General features: G+C 59.2%; 1 protein-coding gene across 3 annotated transcripts in view; it reads right to left on the reverse strand.

The window, feature by feature from the left end:
* Positions 1–4,339: 4,339 nt before the first annotated feature.
* Positions 4,340–13,993, reverse strand: part of FRMPD3 (FERM and PDZ domain containing 3) — a 39,302-nt gene continuing 29,648 nt past the window's right edge. For all 3 annotated transcript variants that reach the window (XM_029068040.2, XM_029068039.2, XM_029068042.2), the window contains 2 exons: positions 10,659–11,501; positions 4,340–8,864 (listed from right to left, as the gene is read on the reverse strand). In XM_029068040.2, coding sequence (XP_028923873.1) covers positions 6,082–8,864; positions 10,659–11,501 — 3,626 coding nt within the window. In that variant the 3' untranslated portion in view covers positions 4,340–6,081. The remainder of the gene's footprint in view (positions 8,865–10,658; positions 11,502–13,993) is intronic.

Consider the following 13,993-nt stretch of genomic DNA (forward strand, 5'->3'; position numbering starts at 1 on the left):
AGTGGATAGAGCACAGACCTGGGAGTTAGAAGGATCTGGGTTACAATCCTGGCTCTGTCACTTGTCTACAGTATGATCTTGGGCAAGGCACTAAACTTCTCTGTCCCTCTGTTACCTCATCTGTAAAATGGGAATTCAGACTGCACGTCCCATGTGGGACACAGATTGGGTCCAACCTGATTTGCTTGTATCCATCCGGGTGCTTAGTACAGTGCCTGACACATAGTAAGTCCTTAACAAATACCCTAATGATAATTATTATTATAATAACTCTATTGTATTAAAGCCACACTGCTTCCCAGGAGCCTAATACAATGCTCTGTATAAAGTAAGTGCTCAGTAAATACCACTGAATGACTAATTAATTGGCCCTTCCCCAGTAGCCCAGCCCAGCTAAGTCTTGAGCCTGATTAACCCCATTTTCTTTCATCGCTTGGGACTCCAGTGTGGCAGGATAAGGGGGAAGAGGGGAGTCTGGTGGAGATGTGCTGGGGAGGCAGTATTCCTACTGTGCAGGATTCTGGTTTCCAGCTTCTTCTCATCTGAGGTGTGTTTCGAGGTTCATTACTTAAGCTTAAATGGCTGCACAATTCAATTAACGATCAGCCTCATCTACTCTGGTTGGCAAAGGGCAAATCCTCAATGAGTTAGTCTCAGCAGTTTGAGGAGGCCATCTGAAGGTGGTTTCTCATAATATTGACTCTGCAGGGTCAGCAGGGAGGGCATGGGAGGGGACAGAGTCTTGGAAAAAATAAGGACAGGTAGGGATGCTCCCCTCCTCTCAACCAGCCTACTCACTGAGCCTCGCTCTTGACTCTCTGGCTGTCTGGTTGCCCATCCACCTCCACATCAAACAGAAACTCCTCACCATTGGCTTTAAAGCACTCAATCATCTCACCTCCTCCTGTCTCGCCTCCCTAAACTCCCTAATCTTCAACCCAACCAGCACACTTTGCTCCTCTAATACTAACCTTCTCACTGTACCTCGATCTCATCTATCTCGCTTCTGACCCCTTACCCACATCGATGTCTGTCTCCCCTCCATTCATTTATTCAGTCGTATTTATCGAGTGCTTACTTTGTACTGACCACTGTACTAAGTGCTTGGAAAGTACATTTTAGCAATAAAGGGAGACAATCCCTGACCACAATGGGCTCACAGTGTACAGAGGAGGGGGAGACAGACATCAATTCAGTGAACAGGCATCAATACAAATAAGTAGAATTATAGGTATATAATAATAGTAATAATGATGGTATTTGTTAAGCGCTTACTGTGTGCCAAGCACTATACAAATATACATAGAATTATAGGTGTATACATATATACGTAAGTGCTGTGGGGCGGGGAGAGAGTGGGAGAACAAAAGGAGCGAATCGTGGTGAAGCAGAAGGTGGGGGGAGCTGAGGAAACGTGGGGCTTAGTCTGGGAAGGCCTCTTGGAGGAGGTGCGCCTTCAGTTAGGCTTTGAAGGGGGGAGAGTCACTGGTGGATTTGACGTGGGAGGGTAACTGTGAGCTCGTTGTGGGCAGGGATTGTCTCTATTGCTGTACTGTACTTTCCAAGCGCTTAGTACAGTGCTCTGCACACAGTAAGCACCCAATTAATGCGATCGAATGACTGACTGACTGACTGAATGAATGTTTGTGGAGTTGGCCTTGTCCTGGAGGGCCTGTGGGCAAGGAGGAGCTTCCTGTCCCGAACGGGCTCTGACCATCCACTAGATGTCATCCTGGGAGCTCCTTGGACACCCCGCCTGGAGGCAGCGGGAAAACTGCCCAGTGGGTGGCTCCGACATTCTCCTCCTCCTCCTCCCTCTCCCCTCAGGCGAAGCCCCTTCTCCTCCTCCTCCCTCCACTCCCCTCCATCGAAGCCCCCTTCTCTTCCTCTCTGCTCCCCTCCCACAAAGACCCTTCTTGCCTCCACCACAGTCCCCTGCCCCAACGAAGCCCCTTCTCTCTTCTCCATCCAACCCACCCCTCGCCTCCAGCAAAGTCCCCTCTGTCCTCCGGACTCAGGGGCCAGACTCCCCGTTTAGCCCGTGAGCCCGTTGTTGGTCAGGGATTGTCTCTACCTGTTGCCGAACTGTACATTCCAAGCGCTTAGTACAGTGCTCTGCACATAGTGAGTGCTCAATAAACACGACTGACTGACTGAATGAATGAAAGAAGCTTTGCCACTGTGCCCAGGACAACATTGCCCAGGCCAACATCGGAGAAGCAGCATTGCCTAGTGGATAGAGCACAGCCCTGTGAGTCAGAAGGTCTAAATCGGAGCTCTGCCGCTTGTCAGCTGTATGACCTGGGGCAAGTCACTTCACTTCTTTGTGCCTTAATCACCTCATCTGTAAAATGGGGATTAAAACTGTGAACTCAATGTAGGAGAGGGGACTGTGCAACCTGATTTGCTCGTATTCCCCCAAGTGCTTAGTACTGTGCCTGGCACATAGCACTTAACAAATACCGTAATTATTATTATCATCGCCGTTCAGAGCCTGGCATCCCCCGGCTCCCGTCCTCTCCACAGCTTCCCTGCTCCCCAAGCCCTCAACCCAGGGGTCAGCCTGAGGGAGGACAGAGGCACTCAGAAAGAGAGAGAACAAAAAGTGACAGCGGAGTTCCCCCTGTATACCTCTCATCCCTCGCCACCGGGATCCAATGGTGGACCGACAAAAGAAGTCACTGGTTCCTGTTCCCGGGACCTAGAATGTCTCTACCCTCTGACCTACCTCCTCTGCCCTGACCCCAGCCCAGCAGAGCCCAGCCCAGCAGTGCGGCGGCCTGTTGGGGAGGACACCGGCTGGATTGGCCCTGGCCCTGCCAGCTTTCTGGAGCTCCTGGAGACGGAGGGTTAACTGGCCTCAGGGAGGGAGTTCCTGTCCTCCTCGTGCACCTGGACACTGGCATCCAGGGAATCCCCCTGATGGTCTTCCCTGGACATCAAGGGAAGGGAGCACAGTCCTCAGGCTGGGGCCTAAAGCGGATCACTTCCAGGTTCCTCCCAGCCCTAGAATTCTTGGATTCTCAGGGGATGGGGGCAGAGAGGATCACCTGCAGGAATCCTGAGGCAGAGAGAGGTTAGCCCGGGGACCTGTGTGGGCCAAAGACATCAGCGGATGCCGGACTGGCCCCAACGGGATTTGGGTCAGTTCATGGCAAAGCAGTTGGGCGAAAGGAAAGTTTAACTGTCAAACCCTAAGGATTAGGATGAAGCAAGGGCGTCCCTGTCACACCTGGTGGCTACTCTCAGGGACAGAATACTGGCTGGGTGCACCACAAGCCCGACTCAGAACTGGTGTTGCTTTCTACCCTTTGTAGGATCGCGTATTCACTCAATCTGTTGCATTGTATTCTCCCAAGTCCTTAGTACAATGTTCTGCACACAGCACATGTTCAACAAAGAGAAGCAGCGTGGCTCAGTGGAAAGAGCATGGGCTTTGGAGTCAGAGGTCATGGGTTCGAATCCCTGCTTGGCCACTTGTCAGCTGTGTGACTGTGGGCAAGTCACTTAACTTCTCGGTGCCTCAGTTACCTCATCTGTAAAATGGGGATTAAGACTGTGAGCCCCACGTGGGACAACCCGATTCCCCTGTGTCTACCCCAGCGCTTAGAACAGTGCTCGGCACATAGGAAGCGCTTAACAAATACCAACATTATTAACAAATCCTACTGATTGACTGACTGACTGACTGACTGATCTTACTGCCCCAAGCACTTTGTCCAGGGTTCTGTACCCAGTAAATGCTGAATTCATTCATTCATTCATTCATTCATTCATTCATATTTATTGAACGCTTACTGTGTGCAGAGCACTGTACTGAGTGTGAATACCACTAAGGGAAGGATTGGGAGAGGTGTGGGAGGTGGTGGGGTTGTGGGGAGTGTCTTCAGGACTCCTCTCAAAACAACATGTTAACAAAAAGAGACACCAAGGGCAAGTTGGGGTAGTAAGATTAATATATTTAATCTTTCTTGTTGTAAAACAAGACATAAATTTGTATATATAGAATTTATATATTTTATTTATATATATACTATATACAGACATTAAAAAATGTTTCCTCTTCAGTAGGCTGTGAGCTGCGGGGAGAAGGGGGAGCCAGAGGGGTGCGGACATGGGTGAAGAGGAGGAGGGTGGGGGAAGTCGAGGGGAGGAGAGACAGGAGTTGGAAGTGGGGAGGGCACGAGTGGGGAGGGGCATAGGATAGGAGGAGGAGGCATTTCTAGGGGGAGAAGGGCATAGAAGAGGAGGAGGAGGAGGTGTGAATGGGGAGGAGAGGCAGGAGTCAGAGGAGGAAGGGCATGAGTGGGGAGGAGGAGGAGGGGCAGGAGTTGGGATGAGAAAAAGTGAGGAGGAGGAGCACTGGAGTGGAGGAGGAGGAATGAGAAGGAGCAGGGGCATGATGGGGGGTGGTGCATGTATGGGGGGGGGGGGCATGAGTGGGGAGTGGGGAAGAGGACTGTCAGGGCCAGAAATGCCAGCGCTGGGCCTTCAGGGGCTTGCAGTGAGGGGCTCCACTGTGGGTTTTACATCAGCTGTCTGGGTCCATTCTGCTCCACGGAGCCCGGGGAGCAGAAGGAGAGGGTCAATTCTGGGGCTCCCCTCCCCACAGCCTTCCCCCGTCCCAAGGACCCCAGCCAGGAACAGCCCCGGGACAGGAGGTCAGGAGGTGGTGATTGCAGGGAGGACGGGGGTGGGGGAAACGCAACCCCACAAATCTCATGAACGAGCCAGAGATCTCACTGGGCTTCTCTTGGGAAGCCAAAGAGATCTGGGTGAGAAGAGATGAAATTCACAGTCTGTTCCCTTGGAGCGCTGGAGAACCCATCCCTGGAGCCCGGAAAAGAGAGCGGCCACCCAAGGACCTCAGCCCCCAATCTCAGGGACTGCACCCGGCCCGATCCCAAGGCTACGGAAGAGAAAAAGAGGGCTCCTCCCCTTCCCTAAGTGTGGGGCGGGGGTTGGGGAGGGGATAGGGGACCAGGGGAGTGATCGAAGAAGGGTACCCCTACTAGGTTGTCCAGGGATAGGGGCGGGGGGCGGGAGGGACTGGTGCCCGGGACACACCAGTTAAGGCGCTCGTTTTCTTCTTGGAGAAAGCCGGTCACTCGGCGGGGGAGGACGGATGACTGGACGTGGGACCCAGCTCCCCAGACACCCCGGGGGTTCACAGCAAATGACCTCCACACCGAGGCGAGCCCCAGGTAGGACAACCTGATTACCTTTTATCTACCCCAGTGCTTAGAACAGTGCTTGGCACATAGTAAGCGCTTAACAAATGCCATAATTATTTTTATAACCAAGGCCGGATAACTCGTCTCTGGGCGGGCGGGCCGGCTGGCAGTGCCGGGCCCAAGAGGCAGAACGGGCTGCCTCCCTTCTGCTAAAGCGAAAACGGGGGCCGGGCTGGGCTGAGCTGGGCTGGTCCGTTCAGGCCCCTGGGAGGGCGTCTAAAATGCTGACCTCCAAGCGAGTGCCTTCAGCAGATCAGGTCAGGGCACAGGGAAGAACCTGCTGCTCTAAGGGGCCGTAAATTCCGGCCCAGGCTCGGAGGGGAATCGGCGAGGCCTGGGGAAGCGAGGTCAAGCGAGGTCACTGGGGACTGTCAGTCCCGAATGGCTGAAAACCCTTCTAGAAGCTAGCCTCACTTCCTTCTGCCTCAGAAGGCGACTCGGGACTTTTGCTCCCTACATTTCCTCCTCCTCCTCCCGGTATTGGCGTGGTGCGGGCCCACTTAGCTGGAAGGCACAGCTACACCCCAGCCTCCTTCACAAGGGGCAACGTGGGTAAGGGTCGGCGGAGGAGCCTGAGCTCCGAGCGAGGCCCGCGGGGCACGAGCTGGGGCCGGACAGACGGCCGGACGGAGGGCCGCCGGTGGGGCCGGGGGAAAGCCCCCGATCACAGTGGGAGCGGGTGGGAACCCGCAAGGCAGCGGCAGCCCGCAGAGGCTTCGGGGGTCCCCCGCCTGGTCCGCCCCCCACTCACGTCCCCCGCACCGGCGGGACGGGGGGAAGCCGCGGATGGACTACGGGTGGCCCGGGGCCGTGTGGATACGAGGACCAGAGAGGGGAGGCGGCGGGTTTACTTGTTGATGAGGGTCTTGAGGGAGTGGGTGAGCGAGCCCATCGTAGTAGGCGGGAGGCTGGGTGGCGGGTGGCCGGGCGGGGCGGGGCCCGCGGCGGCCAAGCGCTGCTGACCCAGGGTCCGGATGGTGGAGTCCTCGGCCGCCCGCAGCAGGGAAGTGTAGTTCCTGGCCACCTCCTCCACCTTGGCCAGCAGGGCCTGGCGTTGGGCCTCGGACCGCACGGCGTGCACCAGCCGGACGAAGGTCTCCACCAGGCCGCTGAGCACCTGGAAGCTGCCCGTGATGGCCGCCAGCATCCGCGTGGGGCTCTTGTCCACCGCGGCCACCCGGCGGCAGGCGGCCCGGAACTCCTTGAACTTGAGGGCCAGGTCCTGCTTGCAGGCGGCCAGCTGCGAGCCCCGGTGCGGCGCCCGGTCCCTCGGGGGCCCGGGCCCGGCCACGCACTGGCGCAGCACGGTCAGCAGCTCGCCGGTGTCCAGCTGTGCGGCCCGGAAGCCGTCGGGCAGGGCGTAGGCGCGACCCCGCAGGGCGCCGATCTTGGCCAGGCTGCTCTCCAGGGTCGCCGTCCTCAGGTCGATCTCCTGCGTGCGTCCGGGCTCGGGGCTGCGGCAGGTGGCGGCGGCCAACGGCTGCAGGGTCCGGCTGGCCCCGGGCCCCGCCCGGTCGCCCCTCGGCCCGGCGGGCGGGACCTGCGCGGGGAGGGCGAAGGCCGGCTCGTCCTTCCCGTCGCCGGCCACGGCGTCGGGGTCGTCGGTCCCGTCGCCCTTACGGGAGGAGAAGCAGGCGCGGATGGAGCAGCAGCGATCGCCCTCCCGGGCCTCGTCCGGCGGCTGTCCGGGGCCCGGCTCGCCGCCGGCCTCGTCCGGCAGCGGGGAGGCCCTGGGCGGTTTGGGCCCCGGGACGGCCCCGTCCTCGTCCTCGGGGGGCAGCGGTTGCTGGTACACGTCGGAGGTCAGGGAGGCCCGGTCGCCCTGGTCCGGCTCGCTGAGGCTGCAGCGGCGCAGCAGCTTCCGGTAGTGCGGGGCGGCCACGCACTCGCCGCGTGGGGCGCACGTGGCCAGGCAGGACTCCGGGCTCCGAGGCTCCGGGCTGCTGGAGCGGGCACGCCGGTCCTGTCGCCCGGGCCGGTCCCGCTCCCCGGGCCGGCCGAGGCTCCGGGCCCGGGCGGGCTGCCCCGCACGCCCCTCTGGCGGACCGGGCTGCGGGGGCTGCGGCGGAGGCTGCGGCGGAGGCTGCGGCGGCCTGCCCCCTCGGCAGAGCCTCTTGCAGTCGCAGCTGCGCCGCTGCTCCCGGGACACGCCGGGCACCTGCTGCACCGGGCTGCAGCGCAGCTGGCAGGTGCAGCGGCCCGGGCCGGCGGGGCGCAGGAGGTGGGAGGCCGCCTGTTCCTCCAGGCCTCGAGGCTTGAGCAGCTCCTCCAGGAACTCCAGCTCATACTGCTTCACCTTCCGCAGCTGCGCCTGCCGCTCGTCCGTCTCTCTCCGCAGTCGGGCCGGGAACGTGGCCGAGAACAGGCTCCGCAGCCGGAACGGCGCCCGGGGGCCCTTGGGCCTGGCCGGGTCCGGTCCCGGGTCCGGCCCCGGGTCTGGCCGGGGGCCGTCGGGCGCCTTCTCCGGCGCCATCCGGCCGGGCATCGTGCTCACCCTCCGGCAGGAGGCCCGGGGCTCCTCCCCGACGGCCCCCGGCTCGGTCGCCGGGGTCCCGGGCTTCTGCGGGGCGGGGCGGGGGCTGCCGACCCCCGCCCTCCCCTCGCCCTCCCCGCCCGTCCCCTTCCCGACCAGGACCCGGCCCCCAGACTGCGGTGGACAGAGAAGGGAGGCCGGCCCATCCTCCCCCGGGGAGAGGTGGACAGCGCCATCCGTCCGGAGGCCCAGTGGGGCTTTGGGGCTTGGAGAAGCCTCGGGAGCACGATGCTGCTGCGACTGTTGCGGAGGCTGTGGCGGCGGCTGCCGTGGAGGCTGGGCCGGAGGCTGCCGTGGAGGTTGCGGCGGAGGCTGCGGGGGAGGCTGCCGGGGAGACTGTTGCGGAGGCCGCCGCGGAGACTGTTGCGGAGGCCGCCGCGGAGACTGTTGCGGAGGCTGTCGCGGAGGCTGCTGAGGGGGCTGGGGAAAGTTCTCAGAGGGGTCGACCGGGCCCAGACTCCCCTTCACCTGGACGGTCTTGGGGGGGCCGCCAGAACCCAGCCTTCTCTCGTCCCTGGGTGCGCTAGCCATGGCCAGCCCCGGGGATGGCAGGCCCCTGCTGTGGGCAAAGTGCTGCGTGCCTGCCGGGGGGACGGCCGGACCCGTGGGGCTCAGCACCCGCTTGGGGCTCAGCTTCACTTCCTGGGGTCCCGAGCCCCGCTCCGGACCCAGGGCAGACATGGGGTGACCCGGACCTTTCCCCTCTTGCGGAGGGTGTGGCCCCGGGGAGAGGACGCGCTGCAAAGCCAGCGCGTAACGCTGCTCCCGCCGCTGCTGCTCCTCGTGTCTCCGGTGGCCCGCCGGGCTGGGGCTCTCCTTGGGCAAGGCCGGTTTGAGGGCCGGGCTGGGGTCCTGGTGGCCGAGCGGGTAGGGGGAGGCGAGCAGGGTCTGGGCCGCGCAGCTCTGGATGCGGAAGGGTAGGTCCCGCCGGGCCAGAAGACCCTCCTTGTTGATGTGCTGGGCCAGGAAGTAGGCCGCGTTCTGGTGCTGTTTCATGGCCGACATCATCTCCGACACATCCGTCAGCTCCGAGGAGTTGGTTTCGTGGCCAGAGTCCAGCGATGACTCGGGGGTGATGGCGGCCAGAACGATCAGACCTGGAGAAATGGGGTGAGGGGAGGAAGGACGGGTAGGTTGGTGGGGGGCAGAGGAGGGAAAGGGGAAAGAGGGATGGGGAGGTGGGGAGGAGAGATGGGGGGGAAGGAAGGACAGGAAGATGGGGGCCCGGGGAGGTGGGAGAAAGGAAGGATGGGAAAGGAGGGATGGGGAAGAAAGGACAGGAGGATGGGGGTCCCGGAAGGTAGGAGAAAGGAAGGATGAGGGGAAGGGGGGATGGGGAGACAGGACCATCTATGAGAGCGGGCTCCCATTGGGAACACCAAGGGCTACCCGTGGCTCAGACGGGCTACTTCCTCTAGGCCTGGAGTTGGGAAGGGGAGTGGCAGGGATTAGGTTTGGAGGCCCCAGAAGAGGGGAAGAGAGTGAGGATTTCAGGGCACTTTAATATCAGGTGAACCAGCCGGAGTACCATTCGCTTGGGCCCTGCCTGCAAGAAGTCTCTCCGCTGGCCCGTGTTTTCACACAACTGCTGGGCCATCTCAGGCCAGCCAATCCCTGCTGGGTCTCTGGTGGAGGATTGGGAGGGGAGGGGTTGCTGGAGCTGGGAAGTGGGAGTTCTGCAGGAGGGGATGCTGGGGACCATTCCAGGGGTGGTTGGAGAGGACGGGTGGGGAGGAGGCAGAGTCCGGGTCACGCACACCTCTGGTGCCCCTGAGGAAAAAGGCTGATCTAGCTCACGCACTGAACAAATGTTACTGTCATCTAAGATGAGAGATGCCCTCCCAGTCGCGCACCCCCGTCCCACCTCAGCTCCAGGTTCTATATTTCACATGTGGTTGTTTCCCCCACTTGAGATGTATTTTAATCAATCAAGGGCATTTATTGAGCGCTTACTGTGTGCAGAGCGCTGTACTAAGCACTTGGGAGAGTACAATACAGCAGTCAGTAGGACTATCCGCAGTCTATCTGTCTCAGCTAGGCTCTAAGCCCCTTGAAGGCAGGGATGGCGTTTATCCACTGCATTGCATTATACTCTCCCGAGTGTTAGGTACAGTGCTCGGCACTCAGTAAGAGCTCAGTAAATACTGTTGATTAATTGATTCATCTGGATGAGTTCAGGGAGAAGGGGGTAGATGCAGGTCCCTCATCTGGTGGGAGCCACAGGTGGGAGGATCCACTGACCTTATCACGAACCCCTGCCACCCTGCAGCCAGACAGGGACTTGGCATCTCTACTGACCGTCTGGCATCTCAAGCTGACTCATCTGCCAGTGGGACCCTCAAGGCCTTGGATTTTGGGCCGGGGCTCAACTCCAGGGATTGGATTATTTTCCCTGGACCTGGCGATCTGGGGATTCCTAAGAGGGAACCGAGGACTGGGGAGATTCACGGGGCCCAGTGATGCCGCTTTGGAAGCCTCTGGCTGAGCCCCTAATTCACCACCTTTCAGCCTGGGGAATTTCCACTGTTCTTGGATGGAGCCAGAGCGACCCCATGCCCCCGGTAGGGATCCTAGAGAGTGCCAGGGGGATGTCAGCCGGGTACATGCCACCTTTTGGGCCTGGCCCCGGGGAGGTTAGTCTACTGCAGGCAGCTCCCGGGGGGCCCAGATTTGTCGGTTCCCATTCCGATCTGGGGTATCCAGGGATCGACGGATCCGGTCCGGCGAACCGTAGCCTCCGAGACCACCGACGAGGAGATGAGCGAGCCCTGGGGACCCCTAGGATCTGTGCTGCTAGCTGCAGCACTTGCCCCCGGACTCTGCCAGAGGGTGAGGAAGGGGAGGAAGCAGCGGGGGGGGGGGGCGCGTGGGGGGAACAGGGGACCGACTACCTGCTGTCTGCTGGGGTGGAGGGTGCGGGCAGTCCTCCGAAGCTGCCAGGGCTTCCAGGGCCTGCAGGGTTGACACCAGGGCGTCGTCCAGCTCCCGGGCGTGATCCCGGACCGTCCGGGTCTGCACGCTGTCGATCAGAGTGACCGGGATCTCATCCCGCAGGCGCCGGCCCGGCTCCCGGCCCTGGGCCGCCCGGCGCTTGGGGTCGTCCTCGTCCGAGCTGTTGTCACGGAAGCCCGGGGGTGGGGCGGCCAGGGCGGGAAGCAGCGCCGTGCTCTCGTCCTCCTCCTCCTCCTCCTCGCCGCCCTCATCCTCATCCTCCTCCTCACTGCCCGGGGGAGGGAGGGAGGTCAGATCCACCGTGTTGTCGCGGGAGGGCCCCCCGCGTCCGCCGCCCTGACCCCGGCGGGAGACCAGGCGGCTCTTGATCTCGGCCTTGCAGGACTCGCAGTACAAGTGCAGGGCCTCTGGGCACAGGTGGCTGTCCAGGGTGTGGGCCCGGGCCCGGCTGGCCCACGGCTCCCAGCCCGGCCCGTCGGGGTCGGGGCCGGAGGTCGCCCTGTCACAGCCCCTCCCGGAGCTTTTGGGGGTCGGGTCCGACTTGGTACGGGGTCTCGTCCCCTCAAAGAAGATCAGGTTCTCGTTGACATCCGTCCGGCTCTCCCTCTCCTTCCTCTGCTCCCGCATGTGGAGGTAGCAGAAACTGACCAGCTCAGAGTTGGCCGGTGAAGGGGCCTGGGGGCTCGGCTTCCTGGGGCTGGAGCCCCCGCCGCCCACGTGCCCGCTCTCCTTCTGCCCCCCAGGACCCCCAGATGGGGGGCGGAGGGCCCCGTGCAGGTAATCTAAGAACGAAAGAGAATGGACAGGTCAGGGTGACCGCCGGGCAGCCACGCGGTGCTGCCCTATCCGCTCAGCGGCAGCCGCAGTGGGAATAGCAGCATCTGGAGATGCCAGGTGCCAAAACCCCGACCCTTTCTACAGCAGCTGGAGGAGGGGAGGGAGCTGGGTTCCCTCAGCACACTTCTCTGCATGACAACCTGCCCGTCCCAGGGGATAGACCTGGGACAGGGGTCTTTTCCCTTGCTGCCAGTCCCCGAGAGGAGCACTCCTTCCTGACAGAGCGAGAAGCTGCCCGTGATACCCCAACGGCCCTGGGGGCCCAGTGATGTTTGGCCCTGGCAGGATCTGAGGGGAGCTGGTACTAATCCCCTCAGGTCAGAGGTGCTGTTGGCGAGGAAAACCCAGACCTTGAAGAATAAAATAATAACGATGCTGGTATTTGTTAAGCCCTTATGCGTCAACGACTGTTCTACGTGCTGGGTCTGGGGGAGATTCTAAAGACTCAGCAGCAACTGGTGGGAGTTCCCCAAACGCCCATCAGTCAACCAATCAATGGTATCTCCCAAATGCTTAGTCCGGTGCTCTGCACACAGCAAGTGCTCAATAAATACCACTGATTGATTGATTGCACTGAAGTACGCATGACCTAGTGGAAAGAGCCTGGGAGCCAGAGGACCTGGGTTCTAACCCTGACTCTGCCACTTCCCTGTTGTGTGACCTCGGGCAAGTCCCTTAACTTCTCTATTCATCAGTTACCTAATTTGTAAAATTGGGATATAATACTCCCTTTTTCCTCTCTCTTAAACTATGTGCCTGCTGGAGCAGCTTATACTGGCCAACCCCAGCATTTAGTACAGTGCATGCATATAGTAAGTGCTTAACCAACACCACAGTTTTACTATATTATTATTTCGCCACAGGCCACTGACTGAGGTGAGAATTAGCTCTCCAGCCTGCCCCCATGAAGGGGGAGAGTGGCCATTCTGCTCTTTGGAGGCTGACCCAGCCTCTAACCTTCCAACTCAGAAAGCCTCCTGTGCTTGGTCCTCTTGGCTTTTACATGAGTAGATGCACTTTTGGACATATCTTTTATACTCTAATCACTCTCAGATTATTTCCTCCTACCTGTAATCCCCTAAACTGTGGGCCCCTTGAGGGTGGGATTGTGTTTATTAACTCTCTTGTATTCTCCCAAGCACTTAATACAGTGCTCCACACAGCAAACCCTCAATCAATGCAGTTGATTGATTAAGTGCTGGGGGGCAAAGCCTATCTCCCTGTGCCTCTCACAATAGTCCTGTCTTTGTGGAGCACCCCTCCCTCACTCTTTCTGAAGACTAACACCCTGAAGAAAGTAGACTTTGTCTCAGAGGCCACTGCCAGCCAAGGTAAGTGCAATGCCAAGACACTCTGCCCCCCGGCCCAGCCTGGCCTGCAGCTCTCAGTCAATCATATTTATTGAGCGCTTACTGTGTGCAGAGCACTGTACTAAGCATTTGGGAGAGTACAGTGTAACAATATAACAGACACATTCCCTGCCCCAAAGCAAGCTTACAATCTAGCGGGGGAGATAGACACTGGGAGTCAAAGGTCATGGGTTCTAATCCTGACTCCGCCACTGGTCAGCTGTGTGACTTTGGGCAAGTGACAACTTCTCTGTGCCTCAGTTACCTCATCTGTAAAATTGGGATTAAGACTGTGAGCCCCATGTGGGACAACCTGATCACCTTGTAGCCCCCTCAGTGCTTAGAACAGGGCTTTGCACATAGTAAGCGCTTAACAAATATCATTATTATTATTAAGTGCTGTAGGGCTCGGGGGGGATGAATAAAGGGAGCAAGTCAGGGTGAGGCAGAAGGGAGCAAAAGAAAAGGAAAAAGGAGGTTTAGTCAAGGGAGGCCTCTTGGAGGAGATATGCCTTCAATAAGGCTTTGAAGGTAGAGAGAGAGATTGTGAGAAATGAAGAGGAAGGGCGTTCCAGGTCAGAAGCAGGATGTGGGCAAGAGGTCGGCAGCGAGATAGACGAGATCAAAGTAGAGTGAGCAGATTGGCATTAGAGGAGTAAAGTGTATGGGCTGGGTAGGAGAGTGTAGGAGTATAGGAGAGCGTAGGAGTATAGGAAAGCAGTGAGATGAGGTGAAGGGGATTGAGTGCTTTAAAGCTAATGGTAAGGGTGGATGGGCAACCACTGGAGGTTCTTGAGGAGTGGGGAAACATGGCCTGAATGTTTCTGTAGCAAAACGATCTGGGCAGCAGAGTGAAGTGTAGACTGGAGTAGGGAGAGACAGGAGGCAGGAAGGTCAGCAAGGAAGCTGATACAGTAATCAAGGCGAGATAGGATATGTGCTTAGATTAACATGGTAGCTGTTTGGATGGAGAGGAAAGGATGGATTTTAGTGTTGTTGTGGAGGTCCACCCGACAGGACTTAGTGATAAATTGAACATGTGGGTTGAATGAGAGAGGAATCAAAGATAATCCCAAGGTTACGGGCTT

This window comes from Ornithorhynchus anatinus, chromosome 6, assembly GCF_004115215.2.
Source record: "Ornithorhynchus anatinus isolate Pmale09 chromosome 6, mOrnAna1.pri.v4, whole genome shotgun sequence".
NCBI lineage: Eukaryota > Metazoa > Chordata > Mammalia > Monotremata > Ornithorhynchidae > Ornithorhynchus > Ornithorhynchus anatinus.